This window comes from Vulpes vulpes, chromosome 12, assembly GCF_048418805.1.
Source record: "Vulpes vulpes isolate BD-2025 chromosome 12, VulVul3, whole genome shotgun sequence".
In the NCBI taxonomy this organism is placed as follows: Eukaryota; Metazoa; Chordata; class Mammalia; order Carnivora; family Canidae; genus Vulpes; species Vulpes vulpes.
The window spans coordinates 70,467,198-70,490,628 of record NC_132791.1 but is presented as its reverse complement, the minus strand read 5'-3'; the positions used below and the strand labels follow the sequence as shown (position 1 = coordinate 70,490,628).

At 53.0% G+C, this 23,431-nt stretch overlaps 2 protein-coding genes across 6 annotated transcripts in view; one reads left to right on the top strand and one right to left on the bottom strand.

Moving 5' to 3' along the window:
* The window catches only part of PHYKPL (5-phosphohydroxy-L-lysine phospho-lyase), a 35,489-nt gene extending 27,662 nt beyond the window's left edge, over positions 1 to 7,827 (top strand). For all 3 annotated transcript variants that reach the window (XM_072728795.1, XM_072728798.1, XM_072728797.1), the window contains 5 exons: positions 1,297 to 1,451; positions 1,868 to 1,957; positions 3,515 to 3,645; positions 4,091 to 4,160; positions 7,405 to 7,827. In XM_072728795.1, coding sequence (XP_072584896.1) covers positions 1,297 to 1,451; positions 1,868 to 1,957; positions 3,515 to 3,645; positions 4,091 to 4,140 — 426 coding nt within the window. In that variant the 3' untranslated portion in view covers positions 4,141 to 4,160; positions 7,405 to 7,827. The remainder of the gene's footprint in view (positions 1 to 1,296; positions 1,452 to 1,867; positions 1,958 to 3,514; positions 3,646 to 4,090; positions 4,161 to 7,404) is intronic.
* HNRNPAB (heterogeneous nuclear ribonucleoprotein A/B) lies at positions 57 to 22,106 on the bottom strand. 3 transcript variants are annotated; one of them, XM_072728800.1, is made up of 8 exons: positions 21,925 to 22,106; positions 11,044 to 11,275; positions 10,148 to 10,316; positions 9,129 to 9,287; positions 8,787 to 8,918; positions 6,616 to 6,733; positions 5,797 to 5,937; positions 57 to 5,512 (listed from the first exon to the last, which is right to left on the bottom strand). In XM_072728800.1, the coding sequence occupies exons 2-8, from the start codon at positions 11,250 to 11,252 to the stop codon at positions 5,442 to 5,444; spliced, it is 999 nt and encodes a 332-aa protein (XP_072584901.1). In that variant the 5' UTR covers positions 11,253 to 11,275; positions 21,925 to 22,106; the 3' UTR covers positions 57 to 5,441. The 3 variants fall into 3 exon arrangements, with proteins under 3 accessions (XP_072584901.1, XP_072584900.1, XP_072584902.1); XM_072728799.1 differs by lacking the exon at positions 21,925 to 22,106 and adding an exon at positions 11,366 to 11,827; XM_072728801.1 differs by lacking the exons at positions 5,797 to 5,937; positions 21,925 to 22,106 and adding an exon at positions 11,366 to 11,827.
* Positions 22,107 to 23,431: the final 1,325 nt, after the last annotated feature.

Genomic DNA, 23,431 nt, shown 5'->3' with positions numbered 1-23,431 from the left:
AACTGCACTCCTAGGTATTTACCCAAGAGAAATGAGAACCTCTGTTTACACAAAGATTTGTTATAAATGTTCTTACAGCTTTATTCATAATAGCCCAAACTCAAAATAACCCAAGGGACCATTAACAGGAAATTGGATAAACAAATGACTGTACGTCCATACAGTGGAATACTAGACACCAATGACATGAACACACGCTGTTGATACACAGGACAAGATAGGAAATTGCAAAAACGTGTTGAGCAGAAGTGGCCAGGCACAGAAAAGCATGTACTCTGTTATTTTGTTTGTAGGATATTCCAGAAACAGCAAAACAATAGTGATAGAGAGCAGGTCAGTGGTTGGATAAGCCTATAGTGGAGGGGCACAAAGAACTTTGGAAAGTGATAGAAATGTTCTGTATCTTCATTGTGGTGGAGGTCCCCTAGGTACATGTACTTGTCCAGTTGCAATGAACTATATATGCTGGAAACATTTGGAGCTTCTTGTATGTAAACTCTGCCTCAATAAAGTTTTCTTTTTCAATATAGTTTTAAAAAATACTCTGCAAGAGACACCCTTGCTCCTGACTCTCTGTAACACAGGTCCCCACTCGGACACCTGCAGGACCAGGTGGAGGAAGTGAGTCAGAGCAAGCCAGGGTGTCTGAAGGGGGACAGCCCCTGCCAGTGTAGCCAGATAGGCCAGGTTTATTCTCAGTCAGGACTACATATTTAACATTAGCACCTAATTCAAAGCTTTCGATAATGTCACACAAGCCAAACAAAGTGAATATTCAGGCCACATGTGGCTTACAGGCAACCAGCTTATCATGTTCTGTGCCCTAAAATATGCCCTGAGCTCAAACTATAGAGCCTTGAGTCAAATTACACAGAGTGGCTTTTCCTGGGTGCGGCTCTGGCATGTTGCTCTTGACCCCCTTTTTAAGGTGATGGGGGTTAGTCTGATGGGTCTAGGCCCAACCTGTGAGATGGGGCTTTCTAAAGCCTCTCAACAAAAACCAGCTATGGGAATGCACAGCACACCTTCTCTTCTGATTTGGTCTCTTGGGGCTCCTCTTGTACCCCTGGAGGTACCTTACCTGAGTTATAGTCACATTAGCACCAGAAAAACGAGGACAGCCCACAGGGGCTTCAGGAGAACCCTGTCTACCCCCAAAGTACTGAGTTCTGAGGGGTGCAGGCCTGTGCTTGTCGCTGCCCTCAGAATGCGTGTGGCAGTTCTGCTGCCCTTATGCTCCCTGGTGCGTGGCCTGCTTTTCCAAGCATCTGACATGCGCTTTGTCCCCTGGCTCAGTTTGGGGGCAGCCCTGTATCCTGTGCTGTAGGCCTGGCCGTCCTAGATGTTCTGGAGAAGGAGCAGCTGCAGGCTCATGCCGCCTCTGTGGGCAGCTACTTGATGGAGCTCCTTGAGGAGCAGAAAGCCAAACATCCGATCATCGGGGACGTCAGGTGAGACTGGGGCAGCAGTCATTACCCACTGATTAAGCACCTGCCAGCGGCCAAGTGCGGTTTCTTCTGTCACCTCCTAAGCACCTGGGTTGGTGGGGACTTGCATCTTCACAGAGGAGGAACTAAAGCACTGAGGTGCGCTTTGGCCCAAGATGACACTTCTAGGGAAGGGAAAACCAGGGTCAGACTTGGCTCTGACCCTCAACCTTTCCTCCGTCACACCTGGGGCCCTTCCCCTCGCAGTTACTCCCTGGGACTAGGTCACCACCATCTGAAGGTTCTATGGCTCTCAACCTGCCCAGGAAGCAGAGAACAAGCCCCGGTGCTTCCCACAGGCCCAGGCACAGGAGGAGAGCAAGGACCAGGGTCCACCCCCACCAGGCCTGGTCTCCTAAGATGTCACCTTTCTGCTCTAGGGGCACTGGGCTCTTTATTGGTGTGGATCTGATCAAAGACGAGGCAACCAGGACGCCAGCAACTGAAGAGGCAAACTACGTGGTGTCCAGGTATTCTTGGTGACCTTCGCAGCATCTAGGACCCTGAATGGGAAAGAACCTCCTTCCGGCTCTGCTCTTGTCACTGTGTTCCTGGGCACTCAGGGCTCACAAAGGGCTTGCCTGAAGGAGCTGACATCAGCCTGAGCAGGAAGGGAGCACCCATCTGGGCGCCACTCAACTCCAGACAGGAAAAGCAGCCCGGTCAGCTCCATGGCCTGTGCCCTGCACCAAAGGCTTCTGATGGGTGCAGGCCATTCTCGGCCAAGGATGCCATAGCCACAGGGGCTCTCAGACCGAAAAGCCGTATTTCACATTCCCCAGGTGCCCAAGGGGAAGCAGCTTCACAGTCACACCAGGGGCTGTGGCAGAGCCAGACTGGGGGGTCCCGATCCCAGAGCAGCGGGTTTTGGGGATGGACAGGCCTCCTGCTCATCTAGGTGGAGGGCTTCTAGATGACTGGGACCTCCAGACTCCAAAATCCCCAGCCCCAGCCTGCGTGTTCCTTCCCTCGATCCAAGGCAGGAGCCGAACCTGAGGAAACCCTCCTGGTGTCTGATTATGTCCTTATTCCAATTGCAAAACATACATCATTCTGTTTTGAGATCATGTGAACAGAAACAATGTAAAAATGTTCTTGGGATTTTTGAGACAGGCCCCTCCTGTATTCCGCCGAGCCCTGCCTCTGCTGGCAGGCACACCTACTGCCTCCCCCCAGGGAGCCTCAGGACTGGAATCAATGGGATCAGGGGGAAGGAGGGAGCCAGCCATGAGGCCCAGCCTGACTCCCACCTCACACCCACCTTGAGTTTAGTGCCATCAGTGAGACTAGACCAGGGGCAGGTGTGGCACCTGCGGCTGCCATGCTTGCTGGTGGCAGGGCTGGATTAAGGTCCAGATATTGTTCTTTCTAGGACCACAGTCCATGCCAGGAAGAATAGTATGGGAGAAAGGAGCCAGCCTGACAAGCTTAAACAAAAAAAGGAATGAGAGATTGGAAGTGGTGTCAGAATGTAAATAGAATCTCGTCAGACCCCTTTTCTCTGGCCCAATAACCTCCCTAGGTTAAACCATCAATGTGGAATGTTAACATTTTCAGGTACCAGTTATGTTGAGGGTTAAAGTCCTCATTCCTAAAAAGAACCGGAAATTAAAACTGGAGAGTCCTTTGGGATTTCAAAGATTACTTCTGGACAAGAAGCAGAAACAGGGTTGGCCAAGGAAGTTACTGAAGCTAGTGAGGGGGACGTGGGGTTCAGCATACCAGCTTAGAAGTGCTGCTGATGCACAGGAATGCTTGCTGTCCACGCTGTAGGCTAGGGCTGGTCCTGGCTCAGGCTGGGGCTCCAGGGATGGAGCAGCTGAGGCCCCTGTGGGGGGTGGGAGCAGCATGCTGAGGGCCAGGTACAGGGTACCCCAAAGGACCAGCAGGTGGGAATGGGAGTGAGCCAGTGGTGGAGGGTAGTACCTGGTCTGCCATGGGGCCCCCAGGCCAGGGTAGCTAGAGCTGGGGCCTGGAAGGGCTCCCTGGCTGGTGGGCAGCAGGGCCTCACCACTTCCTTTCCTCAGACTGAAAGACTACTACATTTTGCTGAGCACTGATGGTCCTGGGAGGAACGTCCTCAAGTTTAAACCCCCAATGTGCTTCAGTGTGGACAATGCACAGCACGTAGTGGCAAAGATGGATGCCATCCTGACAGGTGAGGGGGTGGGGAGCAAGGAGCAGCTGACTATGTCTGTAGAGCCTGCCTGCAGCCAGGATATAGGACGTTCCAGGGTGCTAGCCAGGAGTCTTCCAGGCGGTGCAGGAACAGGGAGCTGAGGGGGGGGGGGGGGGTCCCTGGGGCCCAGGCCTGCACTCACCTCACAGACTTCCTGAGCACCGAGCAGGCAGGCATGCAGGAAGGCACTAGCCCTCCTGCCTGAGTGGTACTGTGGATGCAGGGCAAGGGAACCAGAGCTCGGGTGAAAGACCCCACTGTCATGAGTGAAGTCATGTAGACAGAGGGCAGGACCTTTGTGCCTCACTTGAAGGCTGGGGTCTCCCTCAGGCACTGAGCTGCTGGGATGAGAGTTGCACCCAGCTGATGAAAGGACACTGGAGAATTGCTAACCCTTTTTGGGTGACTTTGTGCTGTTTTTCAGACATGGAAGGAAAGATGAGAAGTTGCGAGACCCTGAGGCTCCGGCCCTGAGGCATCCTGTCCTCCCCTGGGTGAGTGGGTCTTATTCCTCATAACCCACACAACTGGGGACTGCACCATCCGCAGCAGGGGCTCCTTCCCTCAAGCAACCCAAACCTTGCTCTTAACCAGGTCATCTCCAGCCACCCCCCAGAAAAATCTCCACTATGCATTTTATAGTGGACATCAGAGGGCAGGAATAGCACCTGCCTTGAGCCAGTTCTTTCCTCTGAGGTGATGGGGAAACATTCTCTGCCAGGCTTCATCCACTGCTGCCTCTTGCCACCAGGTCTCCTGAGGCCTCAACCACCAGCACCCTGGGTGCTCCCATCCAGTCAGCAGCTAGGCTCTGCCGAAGGGGGCTGGGCTGTCCTCCAAGAAAGGACACTGTCCAAATGCAGCTGGCTCCTAGGACATGGCCTCCATCTATAGGTTCAGTCCTTGCTGGAAGACCAAATACCCATTTCTACCAACAAGTACAGACAGAAGTTTGCAGGTGTCCCAGAATGTTCCCCACTGCCCGGGGGGGGGGGGGGGGGGGGGGGACACGACACCATCTTGAAAAGGCCTGTGGTCCTGGAGTTTAACTTTCTCTAAAAGGGTGAGTCCTGAGTAGGACCAAATCCTCAAAAGAAGCTAACCAGCAGTTCTGAGAGTCTGCAGCTCTGCCTGACAGGACTGCTGTTAGGTCGTGGAGGGTACTAGAGCTTCGAAGGCTCAGGAGCACCTAGCCCTTCCCCGCTCTTCACAGGATACCCCACACTCACCCAGGCTTTGGGGGTTTTTAAATTTTTATTTCAAAAGCTTGGATAGCTTCAATATCCAGGTCGTGGCAAAATCAGGACACGTGTAAAATACCTTACAATACATTAGATTCCCAAAAGGTACCAAAAAGTACAGTAAAATTAACACTTCCATTAACAGGAAATGTATGACACAAATAATATAAAATTAAAAGGTGAAAAAAAGGTGACACTGGTTTTCTAGGATACAGTTTACTCTTTACAACCAGGGTCCACAGGTCCAGGCTGCAGCACAGCAGCAGGAAGCAGACCCTCCAATCTGGCTCTGGGAACCCGAGAATAAAATCAGCCCATAATGCCGCTCTGGCCTCAGAGACCCCACACGCTGCCTACAAACTAGAGCTCTGGAAATAGTCAACAGGAGATTGATTTCCAGGGGGGAGATTTAAATAAGATGCACATGGGACAGGCCATAGAAAGTATGCCAAGTTAAATTTGGTACATAATTGTGTTCACTCGATATCCAAACAAAGCGTGTGCGATCAGTCGGGCATCCTGCTGAATGAAGCCTCAGTATGGCTTGTAGTTATTCTGGTGGCCGCCGCGTCGCTGGCTCTTCCCGTAATTTGTACTACCCTGACCTAGGGAGGAGAACAACAACGAGCCTTTACCCCTGTGCCAGGCGCTTGACATGCATCCTCACCAGAGCCTGCACCCTGTCCAGTAGGGGTGGTGATTGCATCGCGCCCCACCTTCCTGAGGCCCAGAAGCTCAAGAGCTTCATCAGGCGGCGCGCCAGTGGCCGAGCCAGGCCGCAAAGCCCAGCCTGTCCGACTCCAAAGCCCCTGCTGCCAGCGGCCCCTGCACTGTCTGTCCTGCCTCCCAGGGTGGGTGAGTGGATGGGGCCTCCCTCTCTCCTACTTACTGTAGTCGTAGCCGGGGCCGTAGCCGTAATAGCCATAGGGCGAGTAGTCGTAGCCGCCATAGCCGGGCCCGTAGCCCTGCTGGTAGCCGTAGCCCTGGTTCCAGTAGTTGCCGTAGCCCTGATTCCAACTCTGACTCTGACCTGTGGGGGGAGCAGGGCACAGGGGCCCGTGGACCATTTAGCACACGCAGGAGCTAGGATGGAGGAAATCCTGCCCTTTGGGTGGCGGGGTTACTATGGCAACTCAAGAACTAGAAATCAAGGGACTGCTGTCCTGATGTAGAGGGCCCTGGGCCCGACCCTGCATTGAGACCCAAGCCTGGGATCTGAAGGCCAGGAAAGGCCTGAATGCTTAACTTCACTAGGGGCAAATGAGGCAGGAGCTCACTCTCTCTGGAAATCTCCCTCTCCTCACCCCTGCCCTCCCTGGCAGCTGGGCCACAAAAAGGATGAAGTTCAGGCTTTGGAGTCAGAGGGGCCTGGACAGAAGGAGGTAAAGCGCCTGGCACAGCCCTGCCCTACCTTCTGCCCACCCACCCACAGGTGTACCAAGACTCAGGACAGCCACAGAGCCGAGCGCACCCCCTCGTGCCCACCCACACCACCCTCCCTGGACCGCAGTGCCAAATGCCCCTCCGCCCCAGGGCCCCAGGCCACGAAGAGAGCCAGACTCTTTCATGCCAAGCAGCAGCAGCAGCAGCACAGCCGATGGGACTTGTGCAGCCTGGCACACCACACACCAGAGGCCAGAGAGCCCCCCCAGACAGGCACGGAAGCTCCATGCAGGCAGGGACCCATCTTCATCCAGGCTGCACTCACCTCCACTTCCGCCACCACCGCCGCTGCCCCGGTTCCCTCGGTTGCGGTTCCCACGGCCCCCAGAGCCATACTGCTGCTGCTGATAGACCTCTTTGGGTTGAGCCACCTTGATTTCACACTGAAAGCAGAGAAGACGAGGTGGATCAGACCACCGGGACAAGCTCTGAGTAGACAAAGACCTTTGTGGACAGATACTCAGATGGCCATTCGGGACCATCTGCTCAAAAATAAAATACATCCAGGACTGGGCACCCAGGTCGCTCTGTCCAGTAAGCAGCCAACTCAGTTTTTGCTCAGGGTCAGGGGATTGGGCCCCATGTGGGGTTCCATGCTGAGCACCAACTCTGCTAAAGTTTCTCTCCCTCTCCCCCATGCACGTACACTCACTTTCTAAAGTAAACCTTTAAAACACAAAAACAAAAAAGACACACTGATATAAAATGTGAGAAACCACATTTGGGCTAGAAGCTTTCAGGGCCACAACCAAAATCTCAATGGACCTAGACTCACTAGGGCCTTTTTCGCCAAACCTTTCCCCAGACAACTTACTGGGGGGGTAACAGCTATCACCCCAGATATACTGATGGCCACACAGAGGCAGCTCCGCATCTAATGACTGGGAAGGAAGGACAGTGAGGCCAATGCCAACCACTGTAGCAAGATCCCACAGCAGGGAGCAGGTGTGATGCCAGCATGGTCCTACTAATAAGCAAGAGAGATCAAGAGCTGGCTTCTCAGATCAAGGGCCTTAGGGGAAAATAACCTCTCATTTTTTTCTTCTCTTTACAGAAATGAAGCATCCCCTTCAAATACACTACGATGGCAACCCTGACCTGACCTCCAGCTTTGAGGAAGAAAGCCATTGAGGCTCAGGGCACGGCTTCCCTGGGGACATACTGCTCCTCCCTCTTCCCCCAACCACTGGCCTATTGTGGGGAAGGGCCAGATGTGTCCCCTGAGGATCCAGACTCAATTTCTTTTGCTCAAAAATCTCTTCAGTGTGGGTGGGGTTATGGTCAGGGACCTCCCAGGGCTCCTGCCTAAAACAATTTGAGGTCCCCTAATTAGGACCAGTCAAAAATTTTTATGTCACCATTCAAGCATTACTCCTTCAAAAAACTGGCAAACCACCCCTTCCCAAGTGATACCATCTGCTATCTTCTACCCTGTTGAATGAATTAAAAATGCTGAATACATTTATTTCAAAACCCACCACCAGTAGCAGTTAACTTTATAGGTACTTCTTGTCCCTTTCACATTGAGACACAGAAAGAAACCACCTCTGCGTCATTAACTGTGCAGTGAGGCAACAGTGAACGAGCTCTTCTTGCCCAACTGTTCCTAAAAATCGAAACTTTATGTACTTTAAAGGCCCAAATCCAGAATTTAGTCTAAATTCCCAGCCAGGATTAAAACTTCTAGGAGCTCCACCCTACCTGTCCTACCTTATCTGGCTGCCACTCCTGCTCAGACCTGCCACACCCTGCCGGTGAGCCACACCCTCAACTGCCTCCTTAGCCACCTGGAGAATACCTGAAACCGCCATGCTCCAGCCTGACCAGAGTTCAGAGGGAAGGGCTGCACTTCTCACTGCACAGCACTGTACTCATTTTTAAGGCAAAACCGGCCATGGGTAAGCTAAAACTAAAACCCTGGAAGCTTTGGGAAGAATCTTCACCTGAGATGGGAGTTAACTAATCAGAGTCCAAAAGTGGATAGAAGTAAACAAAGATTTGGTTCTGACAGAAAGTTGGAAAAGCTCCACAGCAGGAAAGACTTCAACCCAGAGGAAACCAACCCATAAATAACAAATTCTAGAATCTTCTGAGACCTTAACTGCAGGCCATATTCACCTTGGATTCTAGACTCAGAACAGCATGATCTCTAGCTTTCAGTCAGGAATCAAAGGGGCTACTCAACATGCTCCATCCCATACAAACCACCCTTTCTCCTGCCTCCCACACATCCTGGGTTTCTGCCAATGCCACCAGCCTAGGGACTCCCTGAAGGACAGGACCATCTGCCCCAATCAGGACAGCAGACACTGCAAAAAAAAAAAATAACAGTAGGGTCAAACTGCCCTGGAGAGGGAGCCCAACTCCTAACCCATACCAGTGAGAGCCAGCTCTCCAGCAGCAGGAGGCCAAAATACAGAGTTGGAGATACCTCACCTTACTTCCACTGATGGTATGGAACTTTTTCTCCAAAACCTTCTTCACAGGTTCTTCTTCTTTAAAGGTGATGAAGACAAAACCTCGTCTTTTGTTTGACTTTGGATCCATTGGAAGCTCAATGGCCTCGATCTGTAAATATATGCAAAGCTCAGAACCAATAATGCCTCTTCCTACCTGGCCCCCAGAACCCGAAGGGAACTCCAAGGAGAAAAGACCCTAGGAAGGCCAGAGTGAAAAGCCTTGCTGACGAGGGCAATGGCCAGCCAAGGCTGCCAAGGACCAGGGAGAGAAAGCAAGCTGAAGGCAACTGGCAAGTCACTCCCAAAGTCACACACTCACCTCCCCAAACTCGCCGAAGTATTCTCTGATCTTCTCCTCAGTGGCTTCAGGATTCAGACCCCCTACAAAAATTTTCTTTACCGGATCCTTTTTCATGGCCATGGCCTTTTTGGGGTCAATGACACGGCCATCCAGCCTGTGTTCCTTCTGGTCTAGAACCTGTCCCAACAGAAGAAAATCAAGTCTTAACTCAGCAGCACCACCCTCACCAAGGCCCTTCCTTGAGCCACACAGGCCCCAGCACGGGTACACAGAACTTGTTCGTCCCCTCCAAACTACCCTCAATCTGACTTAGCAACCGTCATCTCTGAACTTCAAGTACAGCTCTTTTATCTGAATACCTACAGCCCACCCCCGCCCCCACCAGCTTTCCCAGCAGCTGGCAGTTTAAAGCTGGTCTCTCAGAAGTAAAGAAACAGTGATGAAAAGTCCAAGCTGAGGGTGGGCTGCTCGGTTGCAAACCACCCCTTTCTGGTGTGTAAACTCTTCTACTTACACTTCTGAGTATTTTCTGTAAAATGAGACTAAAATAATGCCTACTCCACAGCAACTCTAGACTCCTTATTCTAGTGCTCATAAAACACTGGCTTTATCAGTGCCAGTGTAGGCATCAAACACCAATTAAACTCTTCCTGGACGACCTGAGTCCATACCTACTACCCACCCCTTAATCTGTTATTTTTAATCCCTTCAAAAACAGTTAAGTTCCTCACCTCTGTTTTTCCCCAAAGCTCAACCACCTACAGAACACACCAACTGGGATCCCTGGGTGGCGCAGCAGTTTGGCGCCTGCCTTTGGCCCAGGGCGCAATCCTGGAGACCCGGGATCGAATCCCACATCAGGCTCCCGGTGCATGGAGCCTGCTTCTCCCTCTGCCTGTATCTCTGCCTCTCTCTCTCTCTCTCTGTATGACTATCATAAAATAAATTTAAAAAAAAGAACACACCAACTAATCATGCTCAGAATGGTATCCTCTTAGAATGAACTTAAGACCACTGACATCAAATATCCTGCTTACCTTCTCCACACTGGCTGCATCTTTGAAGAGGATAAACCCAAACCCTCTTGACCGGCCAGTGTTTGGATCCATTTTTATGGTACAGTCAACGACCTCTCCAAATTTGGTAAAATAATCCTTTAGGTCCTTTTTGCTGGTATCCCAGCTCAGGCCTCCAACGAACATTTTTCTGCAAAGGTAAAGACACGTGCCAGCCCTTCCTGGGTACAGGTTCTAAGCAAAGTCGCCATCTAGCACACAGATCTACCCTGAGTCCCCCAGGGTCCTACATTTGGAAGGCGTCAACAACGCCCCCCCAAACAACCTTGACCCTAGAGCAGCTTCAGACTCGGTGGCCCCCGACGGGGCAAGGGGACCAAGGGCACTCTGGCCCGGGCACCTATCGGCCCTGAACGCAGAGGGAGCCATGTAACTAACAAGCACGTCTCTCCAGCAGCCGTCGTCCCTGCCCCTCCAGGCCACCCCCGAGAACTCGGCTCTTAAGGAACTCGAGGCTTCCGGGGGCCGGAGACCGCGTTCAGACCGTGACTCCGCCCCCGGGGAGGGGGGGGAACGGGGAGGCAGCGAGGCCGCGGCCGGGGCGCGCGCCAACTCCGCCCACGCAGCCCCGCCGAACCCCAGGCCGGCCCGGCCCGGCCCCGGGTCCGAGCGCACTCCCCTTTCCGGGCCGCCCGCCCCCAGCCCAGCGCGAGCGGCCCCGGGGCGGCGCCAAAGCCGACCCAACAAACTCCTGCAAACTCCGGCGCGAACGGCGAGCCCGCGAGCGCGGAGGAGCCGGGCGGCGGGCAGCCAGCAGGCCCCGGCCGCCCGCCCGCCCCTCCCCCCGCCGCGTGGCGCCAACAAAAGGCGGCCCCGGAACAAAGGCGGCGCCCCGGTCGGCCCGCGGCCGCACCTACCCCGCGTCCTCCTCGTTCTTGCTGGCATTGATCTGGTCGCCCTCGGCGCCGTTCTGGTTGCCGGCCGGGGGCGCCGCGCTCCCGCCTCCGCCGCCCGTCGCGGCCCCGGTGCCGGACCCCGCCGGCGACTCGCCTTCGGGGGCGGCCTCGTGTCCGTTCTCGGTGGCGCCCGTCGTCTCCATGGGCTGCTCCTCACCCGCTTCCGACATGCTAGGCCGAGGCGCGGCAGCTCCTGCAACGAGCGGCCCCGGCGCGTCAGGCCCGCGCGGCTCCCGCCCCGGCTCCCGCCCGCCGCCCGCCGCCCGCGGGCCCGGCCGCTCACCTCGCCGCCGATGACGCCGCGGGGCCCGCTCGTCCCCACCCGCCGGGAAGGCGCCGCGGGCTCGGCCGCGCTCACGCCTGCGCTGCCGGGCCTAGCCTCTGCCGCCAACGGAGCCGCCGCGACCTCGCGCCCTCCGCCGCCGCCGCGCCGCACAGACCCACCGACCAACAAGCTCACTCGGGCCCGCGCGGTGCCGCCGCCTGACAATGCCGACTCGTGGCGCCCTTTATAATGCCGGGGCCGGGCCCACCTCGCAACAAGGCGCGTGCTCATTGGTTTCGCTCGCCCGTCACTCAAACGCGCGCTAGCGCCCCATTGGGCGCAGTGGCGCGCGTACGCTAAATCCGGGCGGGCTTTGTCCTCACTTTAGAACCCGCGCGAGCGCGGCCCGCGGAGGTCTGCCGGGCCGGGCGCGACCCCAGCCCTGCCGCGAGCCGCCGGGCCCGGGACCCCCGCGGCCGAGGGCGCCGGCGACCGACCCCTCCGCGGTCTGAGGCTGCAGGCTCTCGTCGCGGGGCGCCCAGCCCGGCACCGCTAGCTTCGCCCACTCCGCTTTCCCAAAAGAGGAAACGGGGCTCTGAGAAGCCTGGCAAGCCCCGATCGTCCGGCTGGAAGCGGGAGAACGCGGGCGGCCGAGACGGGGCGCGCGGCGCCCCCCAAGGCCGGCGGCAGGGCTCCCCCTTGACCTTGGTGCCCTCGCGGCCCAGCGCTCCCGCTTTCTGCCGCCTCCCTCGGGCCAGAAGCGGAGAAGGGGTGGAGCCTGCTGGCGTCGGGGCCTCTGGGGCCGCTGGTTCTCGGGCAGGATGTGGCGGGAGACACTGTGGGACCCGGGTGTTCCCCGATCCCGGGGCGTCCGGCGTCACCTAGGCGATTAGCGTCGTTTTCACGCTGGGGGTTCACATTTCCCATTCGACTTCACTTATTTCTGCTGAAATTTCTCTTTAAAAAGAAAAATAAACCATTTCCCTGAAATCATGAAGATGGTAGGTGGGGAGGAGTGGTTCTTTTTTCCTAATACACCAGACCCCTTAATCTGAGCTGCTTGACCACCACGCTTGAAAGGCCTGCGTTAATCCCTTGATTCCTTATAATCATATGGGTGCCGGGGCCCCAAATGGACCAGGATTACCACCTCTGAAGCCTGGGGATTACCAGAGAGCAACAGAACCTAAGTAGCTGGCATTTCCCGCTGAGTTCCTGCAGCCAGGCCTAGTGTGGGGGTCTGGGGGTTCTGTTTCTCATCTGGTCTTCTAACAACCCAATGGAAGGTGATACCATCACAAATTTATCAGTGAGAAAACTGAAGCCCGGAGTGTGGACCCAAGGCTCGCTCCCTAATAATCCAGCTAGCCAGTAGTTGCCAGGGAGAATGAAAAATGTAACAGTTCCACATTCAGAAAAAATAATCAACTCCAGAAAATCTGAAGATTTGGTCACAGAGGCTACCTTCCTCCAAGGTATCCATCAACTAAAGCAGGGGCACCGACCCACAGGTAAGTAAAGACCCTCCAGTTCACCACAAGGCCCTCCTGACAGTCACTCTCAGACCAGATTCCGCAACTGGAACTGAGAGCTCCAAAAAACTGTGGTTGTCTCACTGAAATCTGATAGAAAGGCTTGCAGAATTTAACAGACCCCACCCCATCTCCACCCTAGCCCATGCCCACCCACAGAAATAAGGTGCAGGGAGGACTGGGTGCAACAGGGGATGATAGACACAGATGCCGAAGCGATTAATATAATACAGGTAATTAAGTTCAAAGTCAAATAATCTAAATGCAGCCACAGAACATAACTACTGATGAAGGCAGACATTCACTTAAGCTCCTGCTCTTGACCACACGGATTCCTTTCGCACAACTATGGAAACACTTTCCATGACCTGAGGATAACATTTGGACAGTCCATCACAGTTTGCAAAATGCTTTCCTCAAAATTGCTTCATTGGAGCCTCAAAATAATTTTTGTGTGACGGTATCCATAATTGATGCACAAAAACACTGAAATCATACCTAAAATTGTGGGGGGATCCCTGGGTGGCTCAGCAGTTTAGCACCTGCCTTCGGCCCAGGGCAAGATCCTGGAGACCTGGGATTGGGTCCCATGTCGGGCTCCCTGCATGAAGCCTACTTCTCTCCCTCTGCCTGTGTCTCTGCCTCTCTCTCTCTCTCTCTCTCTCTCTGTCTCTCATGAATAAATAAATAAATAATTTTTTAAAAAATGAAAAATAATTTTTAAAAAATGAACTTGTAGCCACAAACCCAGACCTCCAACTCCACACCAACTCTGCATTGTTTCCATGGCTCCTGGCTATGGTAGTATAAGGGGTCTCTGATCTCCCTATTTCCTTAGTCTAAATTAGATCTATATCAGACTATTCTGAGGCTCAAATGAAGCAATAGTTTAGAAAATAATTTGTGAGGCACCTGAGTGGCTCAGTCAGTTAAGCATCAGACTCGATTTCAGCTCAGCTTTCGATCTCAGGATCATGAGATCGAGCCTCATGTTGGGCTCCATGCTCAGCAGGAAGTCTGCTTGAGATTCTCTTTCCCTCTCCCTCTGCTCCTCTCAAATAAATCTTTTTTTTTAAAAAAGATTTTATTTATTTATTTGAGAGAGAGAGCACGAGCAGAGAAGAGAGGCAGAGGGAGAGGGAGAAGCAGGCTCCCCACTGAGCAGGGAGCCAGACAGAGGGCTCCAACCCAGGACCCTGAGATCTTGGCCTGAGCCGAAGGCAGACACTTAACCTACTGAGCCACACAGGTGCGCCAATAATATTTTTTTAAAAAAGCATTTATAAATTCTAAAGAACTGCAGACAAGAGGGAGTCAGTCTCAGCTCAGAATGCTTTTATATTGCCTCCAATGGGGTTTTTGACATGGGCAGGACACCGGGCTCTTCGGAAACAGCAGGAAGTACCTTTGATGCAAGGATCCCACTCCAGTTATTGGGTCCCAGATACAGACACTGAACAGAGGACATCTTTTATGACAATGACGTTATCAAATCAGGAAGGAGCCCAGTTACCTCCTGAAACCCCCTTAAGAGGCCCATATAGTACAGTCTCCTGGTTTCAGGGATTCAGGCTGTCAATAAGAATACATAGAATAACCAACCTAGAAGAGAAAGAACAGACACAAAATGCATTTTGGAAGTTTTTAAAATTTCAGTTGACCCTTGAGCAATGCAGGGATTAAGGGTACCAACCTTTTGCATGGCCAAAAATCTGCTTATAACTTTTGACTCCCCCAGAACTGAACTACTAATAGCCTACTGTAGACCAGAAGCCTTACCAATAATATAGTCATAACACGTATTTTGTAGGTTGTATGTAGTGTATACTACATTCTTACAATAAAGTGAGCCACTAAAAAGACAAACCTTAATAGGAAAGTCATGAGGAAGAGAATATATTCACAGTACTACACTGTGTTTATCGAAAAGAAAAAAGAATCTAGGGCAGCCCCGGTGGCACAGCAGTTTAGCGCTGCCTGCAGCCCAGAACATGATCCTGGAGACCCTGGATCGAGTCCCACGTCAGGCTCTCTGCATGAAGCCTGCTTCTCCCTCTGCCTGTGCCTCTGCCTCTCTCTCTGTGTCTCTATGAATAAATTTAAAAAAAAAAATCTAAAAAAGGGGCACCCCAGGAGCTCAGTCCATTGAGCATGTGACTTCAGCTCAGGTTATGTTCTAGAGGTGGGAGGTCCTGGGATTGAGCTCCGTGCTCAGCAGGGAATCTGCTTCTCCTTCTCCCTCTGCTCCTCCCCTGGCTTGTGCTCTCTCTCTAATAAATAAAACCTTTTTTAAAAAAAAACAGTGTAAGTGGACATACAAAGTTCAAACCCGTGTTGTCTAAGGGTCAACTGAATACGAATAATTTCCCCCATATTCTCCTTATTTGTTTGTTTTCCTTGGCTGAGCCTGCGAGATGGAAGTTGCAGGAGTTAGCTCCAAGTGTGTTATGACTACTGTGGCCAGGCCACACTCCACAACTCCATGGGCTCCAGCCCCCCTGCTGCAGGGCTAAGTCTGGCTCCACCAAAAGAAACTAGCTTTCTCTCTTTTTTTTTTTCTTCCTTTCTTTTTAAAATTTTATTTATTTATTTATTTATTTATTTATTTATTTATTTATTTGAGAGAGCACAAGCACAGGGAGGGGGAAAGGGAGAAGCAGATTCTCCGCTGAGCAGGGAGCCCAACAGCACAGGGCTCTGTCCCAGGACAGACCCTGGGATCATGACCTGAGCTGAAGGCAGACACTTAACCAACTGAGTCACCATGGCAGCATCTCATGGCCACTCTCCACTCTAGCTGTGCTCAGCTTTTGTCCTGAAACCCACTCACATTCTTTTGCCTCTGGAGGTGACTTGCACCTGCTGTTTCCTCTTCCTGGAATACTCTTCCCCAAATCTCACCTGCCTACTCTACACATCTGTTGCGGGTTGAATTGCAGCCCCCCTAAAAGATATGTTCGAGGGTGCATGTGACTTGATCTGGTAACGGAATCTCTGCAGATAAAATCGAGACAAGATGAGGTCATGCTGGAATAGGGTAGGCCCTTGATCCAACGTGACTGGAGGCTTCTGAGAGAGGACACAAGGAGTCAGAGAGATATAAAAGGAAAACACCATGTGATGAAGGAGGCTGAGGTGGGAGTCTCCAGGTCAGGTGTGTAAGTCAGCTCCGGCTACTCTAACAAAATGCCACAGGCTGAGTGGCTTAAACAACAAACTGATTTATCAGTGCTGGAGGCAGGGAGGAGCGTGCCCAGGGTGCTGGCGGACCTGGTTCTAGGTGAGGACCCACTTCCTAATTTGCGGATGGCTGTTTTCTCATATCTTCACATGACCGAGAGTGAAGGGAGAAGGAAACCCTCCTGTGTCACCTCTTATGAACACCAAAGAGTGCTGGATCCACCAGGAGCTCGGAGAGAGGCACAGATCCTCTCCCAGGGCCATCAGGTGGAGCATGGGCCTCCCAACACCTTGACTTTTGGACTTCTGGCCTCCAGAACCATGAGACAAAACATTTCTGTTGTATGCTGCGCCACTTGTGGTGCTTTGTTACAGCAGTCCTCGCTGACTGATACAGCATCCACGACACTTCCACTTCCTCCAGGAAGTGCTCTGTCCTGCTCCAAGGAAGGGCCCCTCTCAGACACGGATGCTGAGCTCAATGATACTCTGCACTAGGTCTGTCTCCTTCACCCCAACACCTCCAGTGAGCACCCTAATATCTGCAAAATTAATAAACAATGTCTTTTTTAAAAAAAAGGTTTTATTTATTTATCTGAAAGACACAGAGAGAGCTGAGCAGGGAGCCCAATGCAAGCCTCTATTCCAGGACCCCTAGATCATGACCTGAGCCGATGGCAGATGTTTCACCAACTGAGCCTGCTTGATTGCATGTTTTGAACACCTTACACAATTCTTTGCCAACATTTACAAAGCATGATCTTTCTACAAAATGTCACGTTTCCGGCTGCTTCTAGAAAATAGATGAAAAAAAGAAAGAAAACAGATGAAGTTGCACTGGGCCACAGTCCCACAGGTCCACAGCAGGAGCGGAGACTCACTGGCCCCCAGCAGATGCCATCCAGCTGACCCCATCCCCCCACCAGTTCCTGATATCTTGCTCCTGGGTCCCTAAAACCATTTTCATCAATTGAAAGCATCCAAGATGTCAATCCCTAACTTGGCTTCCATGAAGCCCAGGCTTCTTCATCTTTAAAACAGGGATGGCAACATGTGCCCAGCAGAGCTCCTGCAGGGATCGGTACATCTGCAGAGGGTTCAGCATAGTGCCCTGCAGGAAGTAGGTATGAAGGAGAGTAGCTCAGATTACTAACAACAATAGCAACAGATCTAGGAGAAAACTCCTTCCCCTGCTGGGTTCCCCTACTACCATCTACCTCAAGTCAAATCCTCAGAACCAACATGGAAAATCTGGAAAAGCTCTGCCAGCTAGTGGCACCGCGCTCCCCATGGACACATTCTTACAACAGCCACCCCGCACCCAGCTTGAGTCTCAGAGACAGCCTCTGCCCACCAGAGGCCCAGCAGAATTGCCTGGGTCACCCTTCTGGAATCAGGCCTTAATGGAACATGTGGCCCATGTACAGACCTAACCCCTCCCATTGTCATCAGGAGCTTCCCGGACTACTCAGAGGGGCCCAGCCTGGCCTCACGATCCCCGGCAAACCTTGGAAACCAGGTTCCCAGAACCCCCACCCGGGACCGGACTCTCACTTTTAAGGATTTTATTTATTTATTCATGAGAGACACAGAGAGAGAGAGAGGCAGAGACACAGGCAGAGAGAGAAGCAGGCTCCATGCAGGGAGCCCGACATGGGACTTGATCCCAAGGCCTCCAGGTCATGCCCTGGGCCGGAAGGCAGATGCTCAACCACTGAGCGCCCCCCAGGCGCCCCTATTCACTCACTTATTAACACCTGGGCTTCTGCCACTGCCATCAGCAGGCCCAAGCGACCCTAGGGACAGACCCTCAGGCATAAGTATCCCTGAGCATTGAAGCACCTCAATCTCAGCATGTCCCAAACTGAATGCACGACATTCCCCGGAGCCCTGACCCTCTGCTGTGTCGCTGGCGACGGAGAATGTGTGTAGTCTGCTCCTTAGCTACCCATGCCAGTCCAGAACATGGGGCCAGCCTTGGTGGCCCTCTGTCCCTCACCTGCCCCATCCATCCAGGGCCATCCAGGCCCCATCGTGCCTCTCCGCCTCTGTCTCCCACTCCTGGGCTTGCACTTGAGGGGCATCACTCTGCACGAACCACACCGGATCTCAAGCCTGGCAGATCGTGTCTTACAGATTAACAGTCCCGGCCAGGCATTCAGGCCAGAGAAGGGGCCCTCTCCTCCACGTGGCATGTAAGGACAAGGGCCCCTTCATCCTGCAGCGCCACCATCCCCCAACTCTGGGCCTTATCAGGTGCACACAGCTGGCAGAGGGAGCAAACAGAAAGGACAGCGCCTGGCCGCAAGGGACACTGAGAAATGAGCGTGGATACTTGCACAATGAAGGCAAGGCCAGACTGGGTGTCCACTCTTCACGCCAGGCTTGCAGCAACTGCATGTTAGTGGCGACAAAGGGAGACACAAGAGGAAAGCTTTCCTTTGGTCCGTCTGCTTTTCGGAAACCGTCACCAGGCACCTGTCCTGGGTAAACTGCTGGTCTCCACTGTCAAAGGCCACCCCTGCCCTGGCCCTGCTTTGGGAGGGATGAACAGTACATCGGGGAATAGGACACGTGGGAGGGATGCCCCTGAACCCTAACCTTACCCAAGTCGGGGAGGTGGGTAGGAAGCATGAGGCTTCCCAGAGGAGCACATGCTCAGCTGCACCAGGAACACTGAATGGGGTTCTCTGGGCAGAGATGGGGGAGGAGAGGGTGCCGGCAAAGGCACCTGAGAAGGTGCAGGAGGTTCAAAGACTGCAGGTAGCTCCACCTGAGAAAGGGAAGATGAGCCAGTGCCATGACAAAGGGATCCCCTTATCCATGTGAAACAGGAAGTCAGTGATGACAGTGATGGCACCAGTCCATGGAAGGAGGGGCATTAAAGACATCAAGGAGGACGGGAGACCCAGCTGGCTCAGTCAGCAGAATGTGAGACGCTTGATCTTCATGAGTTCAAGCCCCGTGTTGGGTATAGAGATTACTTAAACAAATAAAAAAATTTTAAAAGGGGGGAGGGCACCTGGGTGGCTTAGTGGTTGAGTATCTGTCTGCCTTTGGCTCAGGTTATGATGCCAGGGTCCTGGGATCGAGTCTTGCATCAGGCTCCCTACTCAATGAGGAGTCTGCTTCTCCCTCTTCCTCTGCTCCTCCCTCCTGGTTGTGCTCTCTTTCTCAAATAAACAAATAAAATCTCTAAAAAAAAAAAAAAAAAAGATTTTATTTATTTAAAAAGATTTTATTTATTTATTTGACAGAGCACACAAACGAGGAGCAGTAGGCAGAGAGACAGGGAAAAGCAGGCTCCCGGCCTAGCAGGGAGCCCAACTCGGGCTAGATCCCAGGACCCTGGGTTCATAACCTGAGCCAAAGGCAGATGCTCAACTGACTGAGCCACCCAGGGGCCCTAAACCAAATCTTTAAAAAAAAAAAAATTTATTTATTTATTTATTTATTTATTTATTTATTTATTTATTTTTTAAGTAATCTCTACAAGTAACATGGGGCTTGAATTCAGGACCCAGAGATCAAGAGTTCAGTGCTTCTTTTGCACCTCCACCCTTTTTTTTTTTTTAAGATTTTATTTATTTATTCATGAGAGATACAGAGAAAGAGAGGCAGAAACACAGGCAGAGGGAGAAGCAGGCTCCATGCAGGGAGCCCAATGGTGGGTCTCCAGGATCACGCCCTGAGTGGAAGGCAGACCTCAACCGCTGATCCACCCAGCCCCCCACCCCCACCCACCAAAAAAAAATTTTTTTTTTTTTATTAAGGAGGGTGAGTGGGCGGAACGTTGTATCTCTAGTAGTCACAACCCTGACTGGAGACAGAGGGGCAGGTGAGCAGTCAGGCTGGAAAACTGGGCCAGAAGCTACCCAGTGGTGGCTTTGAATGGCAGGCCTGGCAGGGAAGGCCTGGGCGATGCTGTCTGCCTCGGCCAAGGAGGAAACCACCCACCACTCAGGCAGGCCCCTCGCCCCACACCTGCCTCTCACTGCGCTCACCCATTCCTGGCAACCGCAGGCAAAGGATCAAGAAGTGATCCATTTCAAAGATCAAGTCCAAGCCCCTCATGAACAGAGAAGAAAACTAAAGGGCATGGAAGGAAAGGGCCTCGGCCCGTTCAAGCTGCTACAACAAAAACACGGTAGATGAGGCAGCTTATAACCACAGAAATGTACTTCTCATAGTTCTAGAGGCTGGAAGCCCAAGATCAAGGTGCCTGCCCCCGGCCCCGCACCCCCCCCCCCACCGTGCTTCCTGGTGCCCCGGGGGGCTGGCTGTCTTCTCCCTGCATCCTCACAGGGTCACCCTGATGATCTAACTGCCCCCCTGAAAGGCCCCACTTCCAAATGCCATCACATCTAGGGGTGGCCTGTGGCACTAGGCCTGGAACCCAGGCCTCTCTTGGGATGGTATCCTCTGGGCACTCCTGGCACTGCTCTGAGCCCCAGGCAGCCAGAGGCAATAAGAGAGGGGACAGACATGCACCCAGAACCCCCGCCTGTCTCCACCCAGAGACAGGAAGCCACAGCCTAGTACCCTCTTCTTGGCACCTCCCACCTCCCTTCTCTGTCCACAGCCACAGCCCAGGGCAGGGCAAAGCCAGCTAGCTCCTGGGCGTGGACAGTGGTGCCGGAGGCCACAGCCCTGGCAGCCACATCAGTTTCCTCCTTGAGGCCAGAGCAGGCAGGACCTCAGGGACCTAAGGAGGCGGGGTGGGGGTGCGAGGACTGAGGAGTCTCCAGCACTGGTGCTGGGAAAGCTGGTCTTAACTTCTCTTTCCAAGGGCACTGGTGGGGTGGGGCCCTCAGTGGCTGAGTGGCTGGCTTCGGCTTGGGGGTGACCCCGGGGTCCAGGGATCGAGTCCCACATCGGGCTGCCCCCACAGGGAGCCGGCTTCTCCCTCTGCCTGTGTCTGCCTCTCTCTCTCTCTCTCATTCTCTCTCTGTCTCTCATGAATAAATAAATAAAATCTTAAAAAAAAAAAGATTAAAAAAAAACAAAATAGTATTTCATGACATATAAATTCTATGAATTTCAAAGTCAGTGTCTGTAAATAAAGATCTGTCAATAAGAAGCATTTGGAAAAATGTTTCATCTCTTTCTTTTAATATTCTTCCACCTCCCCCCTTTATTAAGTAATCTCTATGCCCAATGTGGGGCTCAAATTCACCATCCTGAGATCAGGAACCATGTGCTCTACAGACTGAGTCAGCCGACACCCCTTTCCATCTTCATATATTATGAACTTAGCTACATAATGAAATGTCTCTTGGCCCAGGAGACGGAAAATACAGTATTTACCATCTCATCCTGTATGGGTAATATTTGTCAGTTCTGTTCTAGGCCACTTACCCATCCCTTAAACTTTGGATTTGGATTTGGCTTTGGAATCAGGGCGCTCAACTCAAATCCTGCCTCCCACCCAGCATCTCAACTCTGGAATTCAGAACAAGTAATTTCCCCTTGGGGGAATATTCAATATTCTTCATTTGAAAAGCAGGCCAGGGGCACTTGGGTGGCTCAGTGGTTGAGGGTCTGCCTTTGGCTCAAGGCGTGATCCTGGGGTCCTGGGAGTCAGTCCTGCCTCAAGCTGCCCGCAGGGAGCCTGCTTCTCCCTCTGCCTATGTCTCTGCCTCTCTGTATCTCTCATGAGTAAATAAATAAAATCTTAAAAAGAAAGAAAGAAAATCGGGCCAGCACTCCAACGACTGTAGCGTGAACATCCAGCGCCTGCCGTAGAGCTGGGGACTTCATCACCAGTCTCCCTATCTCAAGTTCCCAGTCTTCACACCTCCGCCCGCACCACCTGCCCACCGAGACCCTCGCCGGACTCAGGACTTTGTGCAGGTGACGCCTCACCTGTCGCCTTCTCCTAGTGTCCTCATCGATCCCCAGGATCCTCATCCTCCAGTGGCTGGAGCCGCGCCTTATCTCGACGGCTTCTCGATCACGTTGTAAGTGCAACCCTTCGCCTGCGTGGAAGAGCTTCCCATTTTCCTCACCTAAGCCAGGTCCCTCCCGGAGGGCACCCGCTACTCAGCCCCGCCACTCACCCCCACCCCGCGCCGCCTCCGCGGGGCCCGCCCACTTCCGGCCCGCCCACCGGGCGCTCTGGGCATGCGCAGGGGCTCGGGCCGCAGCCGGCGAGGAGCGGCTCCGGCTCGGGGCGGTGGCGGCTGCACGAGCCCTCGGTCCTCGCCCGGTCCCAGCAGATACTTGCACTGGCCTGCGAGCCGTGGGCTAGCTCTCCAGGACCACATGCTGCCTCAGTTGTCCCAGCCGCAGCTCTCACCCACCCGGACCCCGGCGTCTTGGTCCTGCCGCCCCCAGACACCCCCTGGCTGACCTCGGCCAGTGCTTCTGCCTCCGCCTTTCCAGAACCTCCCGCTGCCCAGCACCAGACTCGTCCCGCCCCGCCGCTGGCCGCCGTCACGCGGGCCGGCCTAGGCTCCCATGCCCGGCCCCCCCATTGTCCTGTCGCGCCCTGCCAGTAGCCGGTAAATCTTTTCCTCCTGGGGAACTGTTCTTTCTAAAACTGGCCCTCCCTTTGACTGTTGGGTCAGAACTACTTCCGGCAACGAAGAATGAGCCTAGAATGGCTCTTGTTAACATTCCTCCGTTTTGCAAAAAGGTGGGAACTGGCCTCCCACGGGGGCTTCCAGGCCTGACCCAGGGTGAGAGCGGCGTCCTCATTGCAGTTTCCAAATTTTCCTTACATAGTCTAGCCACTTCCCAGTTTTTTTTTTCCTCCCCCCACATTCTAATCGGGTTATTTATGATTGACATACCATAAAATCCACCTGGTTAAAATGTACAAGTCCATGGTTCTAGCATATTCAGAGAGTTGAGCAACTGGTCACCACAATTGAAGTTCAGAACGTTCACTTCCCCTGAAAAACGAAACCTCTTACCCCTGAGCAGTCGTTCCCATCCCCACCCACCCCAGCCCCAGCCCCTGCAGCCACCAATCTACTTTCTGTCTCTCTAGGTTTACATGTTCTGGACATTTTTAAAATTTTTTTTAATTTTTATTTATTTCTGATAGTCACAGAGAGACAGAGAGAGAGGCAGAGACATAGGCAGAGGGAGAAGCAGGCTCCATGCACCGGGAGCCCGACGTGGGATTCGATCCCGGGTCTCCAGGATCGCGCCCTGGGCCAAAGGCAGGCGCCGAACCGCTGCGCCACCCAGGGATCCCTGTTCTGGATATTTTTAATAAGTGAAATCATATATGTAGCCTTTGGTGTCTGGTTTCTTTTGCTTCCAGGTTCATCCATGTTTTGTTTTTTTGTTTTTTTTTTTTTTTTTTTTTTACCACAGATACCGCCTATATGTGAGAGACTCAACAATCTCTCTCCAGTCCTGC